Source organism: Spinacia oleracea, chromosome 6 (genome assembly GCF_020520425.1).
Source record: "Spinacia oleracea cultivar Varoflay chromosome 6, BTI_SOV_V1, whole genome shotgun sequence".
Classification (NCBI taxonomy): Eukaryota; Viridiplantae; Streptophyta; class Magnoliopsida; order Caryophyllales; family Amaranthaceae; genus Spinacia; species Spinacia oleracea.
The window spans coordinates 133110726-133129689 of record NC_079492.1 but is presented as its reverse complement, the minus strand read 5'-3'; the positions used below and the strand labels follow the sequence as shown (position 1 = coordinate 133129689).

Sequence of the window (18964 nt, the reverse complement as noted above, 5' to 3'; positions counted from 1 at the left end):
AAAAAAAATAGTGTCTTAATTATTTGATTATATTAGAAAGACACTATTAATAAAAATAACCAACTCCTCTTTCAAATTTATTCGGTTGTTTCTCATGTTATTTAATGTTGAACATTAGAGCTCTTTTATGGATTATTGTCATTCTTGGTATTGAATTACCTTTTTGTTTTTATGTCATAGATAGATTTGCATCTGGGAAAGAGTTTGGAAATTTTTTCTTTAAATGGTTAATAACTTTCGTAGAGAATAATTTCATAAACCGTTAAAAATATTAGAAAAGGCTTTCAGAACATATTTCGTAATATGATATTGAACTATAAGTTAAAACATACTTCGTACGTAATATGATATTGGACTAAAGTATATATATTTCGCGTAATTGAATTGTTTGATTAGGAAGGGAGAAAGATCAGGCATTTATTTTTAGAATGTTATTATCAAAAGAGTCATTATGATTTACGGAGTATAATAAAATCAATAATACTTTACCTAAATTAACATTTTTTAATTAATTTTTTTAATTAAAAGAGAGGTCAATCAATGAGTGACATTTGTCATCACCACATTGATTTCCTCTCTTTTAGTATAATATATAGATAGATTACAAGTTAACAATTAGAAGTCAAATTGAAAAATTCAATCTAGCAATGTAGCAAGTGGCCAACAATAGAAGTCAAATTAAAAAAAAAATCAATCTAGCAATGTAGCAAGTGGCCAACAATTAGAAATGAAATTGAAAAATTTCTGCACAATCCCTTAACAATGCTGGAATCAAACCAAGTTACTTTGGAAAATTTCAAGTTTAAGGTCACATTAGCATTCAAAAACATTTGAGATTTGAAAATCATGCTCTAAAGTTGAAAAAACTTTGCCAAAATATCAGAAAAATCCTTAAATGAAAATCAAACGTGGGATCGGAAGATCATCGTGTCCCACCTCGACGAGGACCACCGGTCCACGACGGTACCAAGTCATAGTCGGTGGTTGCTACAAGTACTTACGGAAACTTCCTCATCACTTTTATGTACATTTAAATTGATTGTTACGCGTACTTGGTAAATGGTAATGCTAGTGTGCTACCAGAACAACTATATAAACCACGAGCAAATCATCTTTGTGGACCTTAGAAATCACGTCCCTTCAACATCCAACTTGCATGCCCTCAACTTCTTGATTTATAATCCAATCTAGGACTACACATTAATGGAGGAAATTTCTTACAACTTGTTTTTTGGCAAAAATCTTTGCAAACTTTTTTGGCATTGTAATTATAATATAATATAATAATAATAATGGGCAATCAAAATTTTGATACTATTAAGGCCTTGTCCTTTGTCGTTGGTTAGAAGCCAAAACCTTTCCGTACCCTCCAATTGTAGGTACGTTGCATCAACATTTGTAGTTTGTAGATGACATTTCATAACTTTATACTATTATTACTCCGTATAATATAATACAAATAAACAAATACATCTACTTTTTAAGAAGTGGGGTTGCTATTTTTTGGTTGCTTGCTAGTGGATTTAATGGACCACCAAATTTATGCTTTGAATTTTGTTTAATTTTTCCTTCTTGTGCTTTGAATATAATTTTTTGTTTTATACTTCGTAGTACAAACTATAAACTATAAAGGAAAGGGGAAAATAAAATTAAAAATTAGAAGACACTTTTTATGAGAGGAATTCCTAACATGTCGAATAAAAGAATAAGATAGAACTATTACAAGGAATGGTGTCTATTGCTCCCTCTGTATTTATTTAAAGGATACATTTGCCTTTTTCGGTCGTATTTATTTAAGAGATACACTTGCCATATTTAGTAACTTATCAACCCCACTATTTAATAAAATAATATATTTAATTTTACCTATGACCCGCCATCCTATTAAACAAATAATTTCAAAAATCCACCTTACCTCCCACACCCCAAAATGACATGGTCTCCACTTATTTTCTTATTAAAATATCTACACAACCCCACTTGCTTTATTATTTTATTTTATTCAATTCTTCTTCTTAATACCCGTGCCCGGCCAAATGTCTCTCTTAAATAAATACGGAGGGAGTACATAGTACTCCAGTTTGTAGTAAACTTAAGTAACCTAGCTACATGCATCTACAATTCCATTTGTTGATTCATTTGCTTCCTAACCTGAGAATACTACTCTCTCTGTCCCAAAATTATAGTCTTACTTGACTAAAAACATGGATTTTAAGCAAAGTGGAATGTAGTGTGTGGGAAATTGAAATATGTTCTCTCCGTTTCAAAATGGGAACAGTTTACCTTTTCAAGCTTGTCAATGTAAATGTTTGGACATTAATATTTCTAATTTTATACTAAGTATTATTTAAAATTATAAAAAATTGATATTCCGAAACTCCGTATTAAGATGAATCAAACAAGACTGCACATGACTATATTTTTCCTTACTCGTAAATCACAAATGATAGTCAAATGGAAATTTACGAATAGTGTCAAAAGCCAAAGTGTCATTATTTTTTCGAAACGGAGGTAGTAGTACATTGATGATTCATTTGTATGAGAAAGTAGAATATAGTACATGTAAAAAGGAATAAAGTACATGAGGAGGTTTTCAATGCATTTTTTTGTGTGTTCGAAATGAGAGTAATATGAAAAATATTTTATGTTCAAATAAGGAAATATGACTATAATTACGGGATGTCCGATGTGATATACATGACTATGATTTTAGGAAGAAAGGAATAGATTTAGGCTCTCGATCTTAATGTGTTGAATATAAGAATAAAATAGAATTATTACAAGGAATGATGTCTAGTTGTCTACTAATTTACTATGTAGACGTGAAGTAGCTTAGTTGGTAAAGTTATAAGGGATGATATCCATAACTTGTGATAAAGGCAGTCTATACTATGTGTCGTATTCCACTACTTGATTTGTTTGGTAATTTGGGAATACTTGATTAAATGATTTGTCGGTGATGGAAACTCAAAGGAGGCTAGGGCTAGAATAACTGTAATGGTGTGCTTTGGAATGGACGGCAGCCAAAAATGGTGCGTTTGAAATTAGTAATGCAGAAAGTTGATGACACGTTAATGTCACACAGCTCATTGTGATTAACAAACTCCGCGCATTTTTACTGTATTTCTACACAACTGTCTACTGTGCGCAACTGTGTCTGTTTTGATCATTAACACTCCACTTGAAACTGCAGTTCTATTGTTTGAGAGTACGAGTTTTACCACTGCTGTCTTCTGTTTCAAACTTTCAACTGTCTAATTATCAGGGGTGTTTTGGTCATTTTAAGGGTGTTCTAATAGTGTTCTCGATGAAAAGAGCAATATATGGGAAGATTTTTCAATGGCTACCAATTTTTTGGTAGCCATTATAATTGTTTTAATCTCAACCTTTAAATTTATAGGATTAATCTTGGCCGTTTATTTATTTGACCAGTAAAATAAAAATGATTTTTTTTCTTCCAGTTATTCACAATTTCAGTCCTCGTGTAAATGGCAATAAGGCTCTAGATTACTAACTGCACGATGGTTTAATGGAATGAAATGCTCTCACTACCAATTTCCAAGTGAAGAACTACTCCTGAACTTCATTGTTAAGGCTTTTATGTTAAAGGTCTCTGATTTTTTTTAATCAATAACTAGTGTGTAGCCCGGGCGATGCCCCGGTTGCTACTTTGAATAATTAAAATTCGAAATTCTTTTTCAACTCAATATTTGACTAAAATACATGTAGACCATAAAAGTGAAAAGATTCATTAAGTTCATCAATTACACATGTACATTACCTTTATAATGCCAAGTAATTTTCTTAATGTTTTAATCGTTTAATTCATGATTTTTCTAATATTTTAATTATTATTTTTATTCCAATATAGTCCATAAGAAATAAGAGGTAACATAGAAATTTAGTTGTTTTAGACTTCATGTTAACATGTATTTATAAATTAACGTGCATTGATAAACAACAATTAGAGGTTGGTTAAGATGGTAATGAGAGTTATTCTCCAAACTTGAAGTCTTGTGTTCGAACCTTATTGTATTGATTTTTAATTGTCAACAACATCCCTTAACCTTGGCAAGTGAATGACGTGGCGTAAACAGGAGAGTTCTACGTGGCACATAAACATTTTTCGCAACGCCTTTTAATATATTAGTATAGATTTTATCTTAATTCAATTAATTATCCATTTATGAAAATAAAAAATAAGTAAACTCCATTGATTGACACCGTTAATAGAGTAGCAATATGTAGCAATATGATTGACACCGTTAATTTTATCTATAATTCTGTAGCAATATATATATATATATATATATATATATATATATATATATATATATATATATATATATATATATATATATATATATATATATATATATCGGTTTTTTCATGAAATGCCCCTGAGGTTTTAAAAAACGCACCAAATACCCTCGCCTGTTTCGATTCACATAATATACCCCTATTTTTCCGTACTGTTCATGACATGCCCCTGTTAGCTAACGCCGTTAGTCTGCCGTTAGTGGTGTTTTACTTATTTGCCCTTAATTTTGGTTTAGCGCCATTGACTTCCTTCACTTTCACAGAAAGACCAAAAAAAAAAAAAAAACCGTTCACATTTTTCTCTTTCTCTCTCCTCTCCCCTGTTCTTCTTCAAGCTCTAATCCTACTCAAACCCTAGAAATTCTGGGTAGATCTTCAATATTTTTGTGAATTTTGCTGCGCACCTTAAAGGCGAGTTCGTGGGTTGTGATTTTGCTTCAATCGCGACAAAAAAGGGAGAAACTTGAGGCGATTTCCAGTTGAGTTAGTGTTGAAGAGGAAACGGGAATTTAAAGTTGGTTAGTCTACTTCCAGGTAATAATCTCTTCTCCTCTGTTTAATTTTGCTGGTAAACTTGTTTTTTTTTCACGAAATCGATTAGGGTTAGGGTTTGTGAAATTGTCAGTTTTTTTTTTAAAATTGCGCAACTTTCTTGTTGGTTATTGGTCAATTGTGGTTGTTGGAATGAAAATTGATGTTAGTTTCATTATTTTTTCCCTTTAGGATGAGTGCTATTTGGTTGTTACTACGTTATGGGTCACATAGTTTTGATATTAGAGTGGGAGACATGGAAAAATATCGTTTGTTGAAGTTGTTTCTTGATATCTTTGAGGAATCAGTTAAGCAAGATGTTTTTTTGCCTAGTACCTTTAGCTTGTATGTTGAGGGTCCTTGTGGTAAGGTTGAATTGAATGATGATAAGACTTTAAGGCTTCTGTGGGGATGGAATTGGGGTAAAGACACTGCTGAAATTTGGGTTGAGGGAACAGATAAACCAGGATTGGTGTTTAGGAATGCTGTTGCAACAATTGAGAATCATAGAAAGGAAAAAGAGAGACAACTTAAGGAGAGACAAGAGGAACTGTTGAGGGCTCAAAGAGAGGAGGAAGAGGCAATGAGGAAACAACAGGAAAGGGAGGACATTTTGAGGGAAATACAGGAACAAATGGAGTACACTGTGGCTATGGAGGTCCCTGTTGTTGATTGTGAGGACATGAAGGTTGAGTATGTGAGAGTCATTAGCAAAGATGATGCTGATGAGGTGTTTCCAGGTTGCTCTCAACCAAAACAAACACAAGAATCCCCAAAGAAACAACCCACCCCACCCAAACACACAAATCATGTTGCTTCTAAGTCAAAAGGCAAGGATAAGCCTGCTTCTAAGAAACTAACCCCCAAAAGGAGGGCATCAGCTAAACAACCCACCCCATAGAAACAACCCACCCCACCTAAACAACCCACCAAACAACCTACACCACCACCCCCACCACCCCCACCACAGAAAGAACCCACCCAACCAAAACAACAACAACACACACCACCACCAGAACATCCCACCTCTCCACCACAACAACAACAACACACACCACCACCAGAACATCCCACCTCTCCACCACAACATCACACCCCTCCACCACCACCACAAAATCCCACTCCACCACAGAACAACCAAACTGATGAGCCTAACAATCAAGCACCACCTGATCAAGCTCAGCCAGTGAAAAAGAAGGGGGGCAGAGCTAGACCTGAGGGGTTTAGGGTTAACAAAGTCACTGCTAAGAAGGCTGGAACTTGGGTTTCCAAGGGAAAGGGAAAAGGGAGAAAGGGTACAGGAAGGTCTAAGACACCAGGGGTTTTTGCTGATGTTGGTGAGATATGTTCAGAAGAGGAGAGTGAGGATTCTGATTATGAGGAATCAGATTCTGAACAAGAGGATGTTCTGAATGATTGGATTGATTCTGATGTTGATGATGAGGTGATTCCTGATGATATTCCTGATTTGGGGTTTGAGGATTGTCTAAATGGTTCCTCAAAGATGGATAAGGCCTATAAAAATGGCAAAATATGGACTGATCAACCATATGGGTCCATTAAGTTAGAACCCTGGTTGATCTTTCATGATAAGGCCACATTTCTTGAAGTGTTGAGAAGTTACTGCATACAGGAGGGGTTTGGGCTTAGTGTTGAGAGGGCTGATAATAGGAGGTACACAGCAGTGTGTGCAGTGGAGTCATGTGACTGGAGGATACATGCCAGTAGGTTGTTTGACAATGTTAGCTGGGCCATTAAGGTGATCAGTGGGTCCCACAGAACTTGTGGGAGGCTTGAGGAGAATCCAGTAGTGACCTCTGAGTGGTTGTGTAAGCATATGTTGGGGGAAATAGAGGCAAATCCAGAGATTCCAGTGGAGACATTGAGGAGGTATGCACAGGAGAAGTTTCAGTTGAGGGTGAAAAAGAGGCTATTGTACAAGGTCAGGAGTATGGCAAAGGGAAAGCTGCATGGTGGTTGGGCTGAAGCATATGAGCTGTTGCCTAGATATGCTGAGATGATTAAGCAAACAAACCCAGGGAGTCATGCACTTATAACATGGGGGGCCAGTAGTGGGGATGTGAACCCAAAATTCAGAGCTTGCTTCTTCTCATTTGCTGCACAAGTCAGGGGGTTTCTAAGGGGTTGTAGGCCCATAATTGGAATAGATGGGGCTCATTTAAGTGGTTTCTACAAGGGCATTCTACTGACAGCAGTTGACATAGATGGGAATAATGAAATTTTTGTTCTTGCCTATGGGATAGTAGACACTGAGAGTTGTGACAGTTGGACCTACTTCATGAGATGTTTGAGGCAAATGTTTGAGCAGGAGGGTTGCAACAGAGATGATTGGACCTTCATCAGTGATAGGATGAAGGTATGTGTACTGATCTGATATTTACTCTTTTCTGATCTTTACTTTTTCTTATGTTTATGTTTCTATATTAATGAACCTGTTTTTGTTGTTTGCTGATGTGTAGGGTGTTGAGTTGGCAGTTAGAGAAACTTTTCCTAGAGCAACTAGGAGAGTTTGCTGCCAACACCTATACATGAATTGTAAGAACAATGGCTTCAGTGGATCTGCATTCCACAAGCTATTTTGGATAGCTGCTAATGCATACAATGAGTATGTGTTTGGTAAGGCCATGGAAAAGATCAGTGAGTACAATGCAAATGCCACTGCATACTTGAACAGCTGCATTGAGCAGTGGTCTAGGCATAAGTTTGACTCTACTGTTTGTTGTGATCACAACACAACAAACTTTGTGGAGTCATTCAATGCATGCACAAAGCCCTTCAGAGACATGCCTGTCTTCTCATGGAAGGTATAAATCTTCTAATCATATTCATGCATAATATTACCCCTGAACTTGTTGTTTGTTGTTTAATCATATTCATGCATAATATACCCCTGAACTTGTTGTTTGTTGGTTAATGTCTGGTGTACAGCAATCAGAAGTTGGTGTATGCAGAGGGTGGGGGCTAGATTTGACAAGGCAGTTGACATGGAGGAAGGTCAGCTCACTGCATATGCATTGAAAGAGTTAGAGGAGAGGACAGCTGAGTCCAGGTTATGTTATGCCACAGCATGTGGAGGGGGTGAATTTGAGGTTAGGGATGGACATGTCAACTTCCCAATTAGGCTTGCAACAAGAAGTTGTGCCTGTGGGAAGTGGCAGATCTGTGGAATCCCCTGCAAGCATGCACTGAGGGTCATATATGACCAAAGGATGAACCCCCATGATTTCATATCCCCATGGTTCAAGGCTGCTGCATACAAGCTAACCTATGCAGAACATATTCATCCTATGGCAGATCCATCTCAGTGGCCTGACTTTGGCCTTCCTTCCATTCAGCCTCCAACCATCAAAAGACCATCTGGCAGACCTGCTAAGAAGAGAAAGAGAGGGGAAAATGAACCAAAGAAAGGGAAGAGGAACACAAATGTGAAATGTGGAAAGTGTAGAGAGTTTGGTCACAACTCAAGAACATGCAAGAGTGGAGGAACAAGTGCCACTGGACCAAGTACTTCAAAGAGTGGTGCAGCAGGAGCAAGTACATCAAATGGGGGACCAAACACAAGGAAGAGGTCAAAGGCAGCTGCATAGTCACCTCAGTTGGCTATATTTTGTGAATTGTAGTGCACAAAGCTAAACTAACTTAGTCAAATCAGTTTAGTCAGAATCAGTTTAGTTAGAATCAGTTTTTGGAAACAGTTGTGCAGAGATCATTTTTTGGAAACAGTGAAATGCTTAGAACACCTCTTTTTGTGCAGTTCAGTGGTGTTTGTCCACTTAAAGTTCAGTTTATGTAAAGCTTATTTGCTTGAACAAGTATTTATGGAACAAAGTCTCTTTATTTCATGAAATTTGTTACAACTTTACTTCATTGCTATCCAAATCAGAAATGCAAACATTAATACACCAATTTTTATTGCAAAATTGATTTGCTGTTTCTGTTGTTTGATCTTCTTCTTCAATAGCTTCAACTCTTCATGCATTCCCCTGCTCTGTTCTTGCATTCCCCAGCTTTGTTCTTGCATTCCCCTGTTTTCATCATCTCTGTTTCCCTTGCTCTGAACTTCATCACTTGTGTGCTCAAGAAAACCTTTGCACCATTTGAAATTATCACAAGGATCACACTTGTAGTAAAGCTTTTGCGGATTTTTTTCCGTTTCCGAGCTCCTAATTGCAAATCTTCTCCCGCAATAGCAATTTTTATTAGGAACTCTAATGTATGCTAAATTTGGGATGGAAGAAGATTCGATTTTTGAATGAGAGCTCATGGCTAATTTGGAGAGGGGAAAGTATGCAAGTGAGGTGAACACTAGTAGCATTTATATGCAGCAAGAACATAACGGCTATATTTTGCTTCCTAGGTTTAAAAACTAGCCGTTAAATTCAAATTCCTGCAATTTGGGTATCTAGTGCAACTTAATTTTAAAATAGGTGTATATTATGCATTAAGTTTATAAAAAGGGGTATACTGTGAATTATAAACACGACTTAACGGAGGACTAACGGAAGGTCAGTTAAGGGGTATTTGGTGCAAACTTGGAAAAAAATAGGGGTATATTATGTGAATCGAAACAGGCGAGGGTATTTGGTGCGTTTTTTAAAACCTCGGGGGCATTTCATGAAAAAACCGTATATATATATATCAATAATAGGAGTTAGTTGTTAACGATACGAGAATGGTATAAATATTACTTAATAAATTTACAACTGATTTGAAGGCTTCCATGAATGTTGTTGTGAGAATTGGAAATGAAAGGTACTGTATATCCGTATATGGGAAGGAAAAGGGAAATACCTAGTTTATGGAGCAGTTACTTTATTTTTCTTTATCAGAAAATAGTTTTTATTTTAATTATTTATCAATCAAATTAGTGGTGTAGATTTATTATTTAAAATGTATGGTCACGATTAATAATTTACATTGGCTAATTGTAAAATCATCCCAATATATAATATTCTTTTAATTGATAAAAAGAAGAGTAATGCAACTAGTACGGATACACTTCCTTGTACAACTAAGGTTCATCTGCAAGTCTCGTTTAAGTACGATATATCCTGCCGTGTGGCGAATACAACCTTACTCGTACAATCATGGAGGAATGTCTTAAACCAATGATGTCTTGGCCTAGTGGTTAAGATTGAGGGCCTGTGGACAATAGGTCTCAGGTTCGAATCCCTCCACCCATTTGTAATTTATATTGCCCTTGTGGCTCATTGGAATCAAAAAAAAAAAAAAAAAAAATGGAGGAATGTCTTAACCTTTCGTTCAAAGCGCATCCATAAATAAACTAAACGACTGACATCGTTTTAGGATTGACGACTCCATTCGTACGACTACATTCTTACGAGTATTTGGTTTCAAATTTGCAAATGAAAGAATCCGTGTCTTGAAAAGGACATCTACCCTTTGGTTGACCTTGACACTAGAGAGATCATTGCTCATAAAACACAAATCAAAAGCTCATAAAACACAAATGGGAACTAAATTTAATATATTTCAAATTAAATTTCTGAACTGGTGTACATTTAATTCATGCAAAGTATTGTTCGGAGTAGTAAATATCATAACCTATCATTTTTTGTCATATTTTTCTACAAAAGAAAAACAGCCAGCTTGAACAAAGATACTTTCAAATATATCTGCAGGAAAACCAGTTGACCCAGCTTCATCTGCTTCACATTATGTATGAGATGCATCTCGTTATGAAGTTGAGATTAAAATCTATAATTCTCTCATCTTCGCCCTGCGACTTTTCCATAAATCGCCATCAATGGTTGTTGGGTAGTCTACACAACTCCATGTTCGCTGGCCCATGGCTCATTCTGTTATCCATCCCCACCTTTTTCCTGCATTCTGCGTAGAAATTTATTCCACCAGCATTATATTTACTAATCAGATAACTGTTTTCACGATAATAGATTGACTTTTCAATTGACAGTTTCCTAATTAGAGAAATTGTTACTTCTTATACCTCACAATTAGCAGTATGTACTCCCTCCGTTTAAAATTAGTAGTCGTGTATACTCTAGCTTGTGATATCCAGAATAAGTTTTGACTGTTTTGTCACATTTCTAAAATAGATTCAGATACTTTGTAATGTTTGATTTTCAGATGTACATCCACTTTAAAAGCACTCAAAAGGTGAAAACATATCAAGTAGCTTAATGCCATGTTAATATCCGTGTTCTTCAGTCACAACGTTCAAGTCCTCTCTGCATGAAATTGGTACGCTAAACTCAACTTCAGTGGGGTGCGATCATGACAATATTAACCAGTATTGGAAATACGAGAGTGGGGACTGAGATGGGTGTGAGACCATGAGTGAAAGAAACTAGGGACCAGCAGCTGGAAATTCACTAAGTGGTTGGTTGGACATTGGAAGTAACTCTTTCCCTAGGGAATTCCATTTCTAACTTCAAAAGTGTTGAGAACTGTTTCGACAAATGGTAGGAAATAGATTTTAAAGGGAGAACCAAGGAAGTACAGCCTCCTATGTTTTCATCAACCAACAACTTCCTAATTTTCTACTTCTTGGGAAGTCACACGTGATTAAATGAAGTGTATTTCAACATTGATCGAACACCCAATAAGCGTCTAAACTACTCTAAAAAATTGTTACGTCTGTCCTTACCAATCTCTTCCCTCTATTTCATTAATCACAACATTGTTATTCCCCCCTATAAAATCTATCTTGTATCCGGGTACACCTTAAGCTAGGTGTACCCAAGGGTTTTTATTTTTCTCATTGAAAAATTTGCTCACTGGAAGTTTTTTTCCTTAAATGAGATAAACTAAGCAAATGAGCAAAAAGAACCCTTAGGTACACCTATCTCTAGGTGTACCCGGATACAAGATAGATTTTGTAGGAGGGCAAAACAAATCACAATACCCCTAAATTCCATTTGTCACTTCTACTTATTCCAAATCCTAAAAATCAAACATGAGTAACACGACAATTAAAAATACTAATCAAACATGAGTAACAACTCCAGGTTGGCCCATGGCTCATTCTGTTCTCTATCCCCGCCTTTTCCTGCATTGTGCGTAGAAGTTTATACCACCAGCAATTACTAGTCAGAATGGTTTCACAAAATAATAGATGATTTTTCAATTGAGAGTTCCCTTTCTAGCTTCACGAAACTGGTTTCATCAACCAACAACTTCCTAACTTCCTAGTTCTTGGGAAATCACACATGAAGTGTATCTCTACATTGATCAAACACCACTAATTAAGGTTCTGTTAGGTTCAACTGACATTAACTTATCTGAATTTATTTTTGCGGTAAAGAACTTATTTGTATGTTAAATTGAAATAACTTACTTTTGCTGAAACTTATTTTTGCCGAAATAAGTCAAAATAAGTTAAAATGAATTGAAACAAAAACTATCTAAGTTACTCTAAACGGCGAATGTGACAAATTAATCCCGTAACTTACATGTTATGTACAAATCAGCCTTTCAACTTTAAATTGTAGCAAATTAACCCCATAACTATCATGCCACGTGTAATTTACTACATAGTATCATTTTCCGGCTAAATACCACCGGAAAAGATAATAGTTACCCACTATTGTCGCATTATAAACCATAAATTAACAAAAAGAAGAAAAAATATAATCATTAATTTCATGCACATCTCGTATTCACAAAAAAAAAAAAAAATATGTACATACATCTCATATACATATATTTGTATAAGATTAAAATCCAATATCCATGCGACAACCACAAGACGAAGTAAAAGATGAAAGAATATTGCAGAAGCCAACAACAATGTAGTTTTACTCTTTATCATTGAATGGGTTTTATGGGTACATATAATTGCAGATTTGCAGATCAAGAGGGAGAGCACCCTACTACGGTAGGTAAAACTCCATAGAAGATGAAGACATGAGACAAAAAATAACGAGGATTTGAGGGGGTGAGAAGCGTGAATATACACTAAAAATCAGATAATTCATATATTTATAAATGAGCAAAATAAAATTATTTAAGTTTTTTCCGGCGACGATCATCATTTCCGGCTGATTTTTGTGGAGAAATGTCATTAAGGAGTTAATTGCACTTTGTATGATAGTCGTGGGGTTAATTTGCTACTCTCTCTGTCCCAAAATTATAATCCTGTTTTTCTAAATCGGGCGTCCCATAATTATAGTCTTATTTACTTATTTGAACACAACAAATTTCCCATGTTATCCTCATTTGGGACCCCAAAACAAAAAGAAAAGTATTTTATTCCTTTTAACATGTACTATTTTCTTTTCCCCATGTACTTTATTCTTTTTTACATGTACTATATTCTACTTTTTCATCATCAATGTACTATATTTCAATTTCCGGCACACTTAATTCCACTTTTCTTAAAATCCGTGTTTTTAGTCAAATAGGACTATAATTTTGGGACGGAGGGAGTACATGTAAGAGTTAGAGGGCTAATTTGCACATAACAGTATAACACTTAAGTTATGGGGCTGATTTGCCATATTCGCCTACTCTAAACAACATTTAGGTTTGTCCTTGGCGGGATAGTCAGGGAATAATATATATTAATTTAAATAAAATGGCAAAGTCCTCATCAACCCCTTCCCTCTCTTTCATTAATCTCAATATTGTTATTCTCTCTTACAAAATCTATCTTGTACTCGGGTATACCTAGAGCTAGATGTACCCAAGGGTTTTTATTTTTCTCATTGCAAAGTTTTGTTCATTGTAAGTTTTTCTTTTTTTTTAAAATGAGCAAAACTAAGAAAATGAGCAAAAGGAACGAGCTAGGTGTACCCGGGTACAAGATACATTTTGTAGGCGGAATAACAAATCCTAAGATCTCCTAATTTCCAATTGTCACTTCTACTTATTCCAAATCCTAAAATCAAACACGAGTTACACGACAATTAATCATTTATTGTCATGAAGGCAAGTACATGATTAAAACTATTTAGATTTTAGAAGAAAAAAAAGAATGGTCTAAGGGAACTCAAAGATTACAAGCTATGAGAATCAACAAGGCTTTATTCAAATGGAAATAGGGATTGGCTTGAGTTGTACACCATCTCCTATTTACAATGGTTGTATCATAATAATTCTAATTGAAGACTGAGAGAGAATATGAGAGTAGAAACCAGCAGTTGGAAATTCACCAAGTGGTTGTCTAGTAGGACGTAGGACAGTAAAAGTCTAGGCAGTGTCACCTCCAAAGAAATACGGAGTACAAAATTTGTTTGGTTAATAGGAGGAAGCAGAACTTAACGTAGGAAGCTTCATTTACCAAGAAGAAACTAGACAAGCAAATTTCCGATCTTGAAGGAAGTAGAAATTATGTGTACATAGAATCTCAAATGAATTTATCAACCAAATAACTTTTTGTCTACTACTTTCGAGTACTTCATAAGAATGTTTCCTATGTTCATCAAACAACCACTAAACTACAGGGATAACTATTTCTACCCAATGGATAGATTACCCACCTCTACAAGACAATTAATTTTTTAACATCAGGTAGAGATGGATAATATACCTAGTGGATAGAATAAGTTATATGTCTTAACTATCTTACGTAGTACTCGTTAATAGCAAATAATTTAGTGAAATTTCCTTGATTAATCTCTCTCTCCCTCTCTGTGTTACCAAACCTCTACTCCGTATTCCCTACTCCTCACCCATCAACCACCAATACCAAAAACTTGGGAATAGGGCGTCCTAATTTCTACTTGTTACCTTATTTATTCCTAATCCTAACGATTGTAATTCCCATACTTCACTTCATCTATTTTATTTTACACCATTTGTAGCCATGAAAGCTTCAACATAATTTGCCTTTCTTTTCCTATTCAACATAAAGTTCAGTTAAACATCTCTGTTTCGATTATAGACTGTATAGTCATTGCAATCTAAAACTAGCTACATTTGTACTCCTTAGCTACTAAGTACTAATCAAACTCACACTTCACAACTGATGAAAGACAACATATATACCTACAAGTTCAACATTCTAAGCATAGAAATATATAATAGATCATGTTCTTCAAAATAAAAATAAAAATAAAATACAGTGACAACAACATACTAAGAACTTAAAACATACCCTATAGTAAGGTTGACGAGAAATCCACCAAAAGAACCACACACCCATCACGACACCGAACCAAGGCAAGCATCAAATACGAACCCACGTAACAATCCGTCCCCATACCCAGGCGCCCCCTCGATCCACTGCCACTCACCGCCACCGCCACCGCCACCTCCACCACCTACTCCTTGAGCGGAATTGTCCCACAATGCCAACTTCCCAACCCTCTTAGCCGAAAAACAAACCTTATCCCCTCCTCCAAAAACCTTAAACTTCGAAGATTCCTGAAAACACTTATACATATCCAAAGGCATTCTCCCTGCCTCATCCCACTCCAGACTCTCCAAATCCAACCTAAGTATCAATATTGTAGAGCAAGAAGCATTCAATGAAAATGACGATTTTAGCCCTCCCACCATTAGAATCTTGTTCCCAACCCCCTTGACTAATCTAGGTCTTTTCAAGATATCAAACACATCCCCCCATTCACTCCTCTCGACCCTACTCCATCCCAACGCCGTCGTCTCGAAATCGGGCAGCTTACAGCTGAATAACTTCCAGAGACTTCTCCAAGGTGATCCCACATCACAGAGGGCATACAAGGAGCTCCCAACTAAGATGGGGCTCCGAGGTTTCGAGGGTAAATTCGACGAAAACTTTAACCAACTATTCTTGTTATTGTTGCTAATTTTCTTATTGTAACTGCGATTGTGAGTGCTGTGATCACACCAATACAAGGTGGCGAGTTCAGTGAGAACAAGAATCCGCCCACCGGACCCGGATAAAACCGATCCATGTTTCGACCACGCGGACCCGAGCTGGGGGAGAACCCGGTAAGCCCGGGTTAAAGGGTTGCAAACAACAAGTGAGCGAGCAGGGGACTCGGGTGAGTCACCCCAGAGGTAGATCTGACCGAGTGAGGAAGTGACCGGGGAGAGAGAAGTGAAGGGAAGGAAAGTGAGGTCAAATCTGAGCCATTTATCGGAGGAAGGATCGAAGGCGTGGAGGAGAGGGAGAGGGGGAGGAGGAGGAGGAGGGGAGAGAAGGGCGGCTTGACGGTGGCGGGTGTGGTGGTGGGGAGGGCGGAGAGCGAGGAGAGAAAGAGGAGGGTGGAGGGAGGAGATGAGGTGGCAGAAGGAGGGGGAAGTGAGGAGGTGGTTGAAGGGCTTGGAGATAGATCGGCAACGGATGATATCGCGGAGGGGGAGTTTGGTGAAGATCATGTGGAGGGTGTCTTGAGGGAGACGGTAGATTGGTGGAGATTCCATTAGAGGAGAGGAGAGGAGAGAGAAAGTGAAGGTCCGTTAATGGTGGAAAAGTTTGGGTTGTTGAGGAGAGAGAAAGAGGGAGGTGTGGTGGGGGATGAGGAGGAGAGTGAAAGGAATGGATACCTTCCAAGTTTCCAACTCAATTCAAGAGAAAAGTGTGTTTGTTTTTAGTCAATACTCAATAATAGTGTGAGAAAAAAGAACATTCAACCAATTGGAGAAGTTACCACTGTGAATAAAAGTTGACAACAATGGAAAATATTGTCTGCGTATTATTCTGGAGATCGATTCACATGCACGCAATTTTATTTATTTTAATTTACAAGGTGAGAAAAAAAGATTTAGGAGCCCCTCTGTTCGAGGGTTACTCCTAAATAATCATTTGCTAAACTCTTGTTAAGAGTCCGACTACTAGAGACCTGAATACACAAATAATTTTAAACTAAATGACCGACATTTGCAACCCAATTTGCTGCCCTGTTTGCTTCCCTATAAACGTACTCAATGGTGACTGAAGAAAACCTATTCATAAGAGCCTTGATGTCCCCAATGATATTTTGTAATTTCCAAGGTGTTTTCCAAATATCTTTAACTGCATTGATAACCAGTAGATTGTCGTCTTCGATATGTATCTTGTTGATGTCAGTTCAATAGACTCTTAAATTCCTTTGTGGAACGCAATAGTTTCCGCCATATAGACCTGAGTGTTTCCTAGGTTGAAAGTAACAACACTTCTCGTAGATCCAAGATGATCTCGAAATAGGTGGATGGATGAAAGTAACCATCTAACCAGGAGAGGTTTGGAGGAGGTGACGTGGTTAGAGGTGGAGGAAGGGTGAGGTGGATGGATGGATGGGGATTGAATAGAATCCAGTTGGAGTCTATAATCCCATTCTTTTTGAAGGTGCTTAGCTCTGAAGAAACATCTCAAATGCAAGAACTCTATTTGCGTGAAAATGACACCATTCATTTCCTTCCAGATGGACCAAAAAAGGAAGATGAAGCGTAGAAGAGTCTTCGGGTAGCGACGAAGATTAGATAGTGCTGGCAAGAGGTCGGTGAACCGAATCGTGCAATCTAGCCAATGAATGATTAATCTGTTCTCCCAGAGCTGTTTAGAGTGATCGCAAAGGAGAAAGAGGTGGTTCATGGATTCGTCATTGCTATTGCATCTAGGACAGAGAGGCGAAGGAAGAATCTTCCTGTGGAAAAGGGATTCCCTGCAAGGTAGGCTTGCATGGGAGATTTGCCATAAAAAGATTTTAAGTTTCGGGGGGATCTCCAAATCCCAAGTCCATCTATGTTCCCATTTAGGAGTATCCCTAGGCAGGTTGTGGGCAAGCCAGTTTGCCGATCTGACGGAAAACTCCCCACTGCTTGTGCAACCCCAAACAAGGAAATCTCGAGTCGGTATAGGAATTCCTTAGGACTAGCGATTCAGGAAGTCTGCTTCTTAGCTTTGCTATATCCCACTTTTTATTGGGTAGAATAAAATCTGCCAACTTTGCATTTTCATTAACATAGCGGTTGTCCACATCCTATCTGTCTTTAAGGCAAGAGTGAAAAGCCCAGTTATCTTCCTAGAAGTTGATATTTTTCCATTGCCTAGTTTCTAGCGGATTCCTTTATGAAGGATCTACCTTTGGTTCAGAATATGTTTACAGGAGAAGAAATTTGTGTTTCTAAGGTACTTTTTCCTCATTAAATTGGCCCATAGGTTGGTATTGTTAGTCAGGATTTTCCATCTTAGCTTGGGTATAAAAGCCCTGTTCATTGGTTCAGTTCTACGTAAGCGTAGACCCCTTATCGACTTTGGCTTGCAGATTTTATTCCATGCAATTAGGGGAGTGGCTCCCCTGTAAGGGTCAGAGTTCCAGAAAAACCTGCGATGGGTGGCATCCAGATTTTTTGTAGTATTCTTAGGAAGAAGGAAAAAAGAGCATATATAAACAGGGAGGGCTTCCAAGTTACTTTGAAATAGGCTCGAACGACCAGCTTTTGATAAGAAGTTTGCTAGTGCATCTTTCCTGGTATTCGGAATAAGTATTGAGAAGACGATAGATTATTTGTGAAAGTTTACCAATTGTCCAGAGAGCGAGCAGAATTTATCGATTTTTTTTTTTAAGGTCATGGCACGAAGCGTTGGTGGCCTTACAGAATAGGAGGCTATCATCAGCAAACATTAGTCCTGGGATTTTATTTGTGGCAAGAGTGACCTTAAACCCTATCCCGGAGGAGGTTGATATGCTTTCATTGGTTAGCAAGTAGATGAAAACATCCATGCAAATGATGAAAAGATAAGGCGATGATGGATCTCCCTGTCTTAGACCTCGATCTTGACGGTCTGAAATGGTCCGTAGTTTCGCCATTAACTTTGACTGAGTAGAAGACTGTAGTTTCACACGATTCAACCCAGCTTATCTAGATAGGAGGAAAGCCTAGCTTAGGACTGCCCAGAGGAAGTCCCATTCAATTCTGTTGTAAGATTTCTCCATATCCAATTTTAGGGCATACCATCCCACTTTCAATTTTGAGTTTTTAAATCCATTCATTATCTCCTGGACTATAAGGAGATTATCGTGAATGGATCATTCTGGGGTGAAAGCATTTTGAAAGGGGCTTATGTGGGTTTGGAGGATAAGCCTGAGGCGGGAGACAATAAGTTTTGCAATTGCTTTGTATATTGTGTTACATAAACTAATCGGTCTAAAGTGGTTTGGGTTTTCCGGGCTTTTAGGAGTACTTAAAATAATTAAGTATA

At 37.2% G+C, this 18964-nt stretch overlaps 3 protein-coding genes across 4 annotated transcripts; 2 read left to right on the top strand and 1 right to left on the bottom strand.

Annotated features, from left to right (window-relative positions):
• Positions 1–4472: 4472 nt before the first annotated feature.
• LOC130463992 (uncharacterized) lies at positions 4473–5758 on the top strand. The gene is made up of 2 exons (XM_056833311.1): positions 4473–4854; positions 5044–5758. The coding sequence occupies exon 2, from the start codon at positions 5045–5047 to the stop codon at positions 5750–5752; it is 708 nt and encodes a 235-aa protein (XP_056689289.1). The 5' UTR covers positions 4473–4854; position 5044; the 3' UTR covers positions 5753–5758.
• On the top strand, positions 5759–8459 carry LOC130463621 (uncharacterized). Its single transcript, XM_056832806.1, has 3 exons — positions 5759–7228; positions 7332–7676; positions 7824–8459. The coding sequence occupies exons 1-3, from the start codon at positions 6356–6358 to the stop codon at positions 8457–8459; spliced, it is 1854 nt and encodes a 617-aa protein (XP_056688784.1). The 5' UTR covers positions 5759–6355.
• A 1886-nt stretch (positions 8460–10345) lies between these two features.
• Positions 10346–16360, bottom strand: LOC110791673 (SKP1-interacting partner 15). Of its 2 annotated transcripts, none has more exons than XM_021996441.2 (2): positions 14951–16360; positions 10346–10715 (listed from the first exon to the last, which is right to left on the bottom strand). In XM_021996441.2, exon 1 carries the CDS (start codon positions 16201–16203, stop codon positions 14998–15000), a length of 1206 nt encoding a protein of 401 aa, XP_021852133.1. In that variant the 5' UTR covers positions 16204–16360; the 3' UTR covers positions 10346–10715; positions 14951–14997. The 2 variants fall into 2 exon arrangements, with proteins under 2 accessions (XP_021852133.1, XP_021852132.1); XM_021996440.2 differs by having other exon boundaries at positions 10346–10722; positions 14951–16358.
• Positions 16361–18964: the final 2604 nt, after the last annotated feature.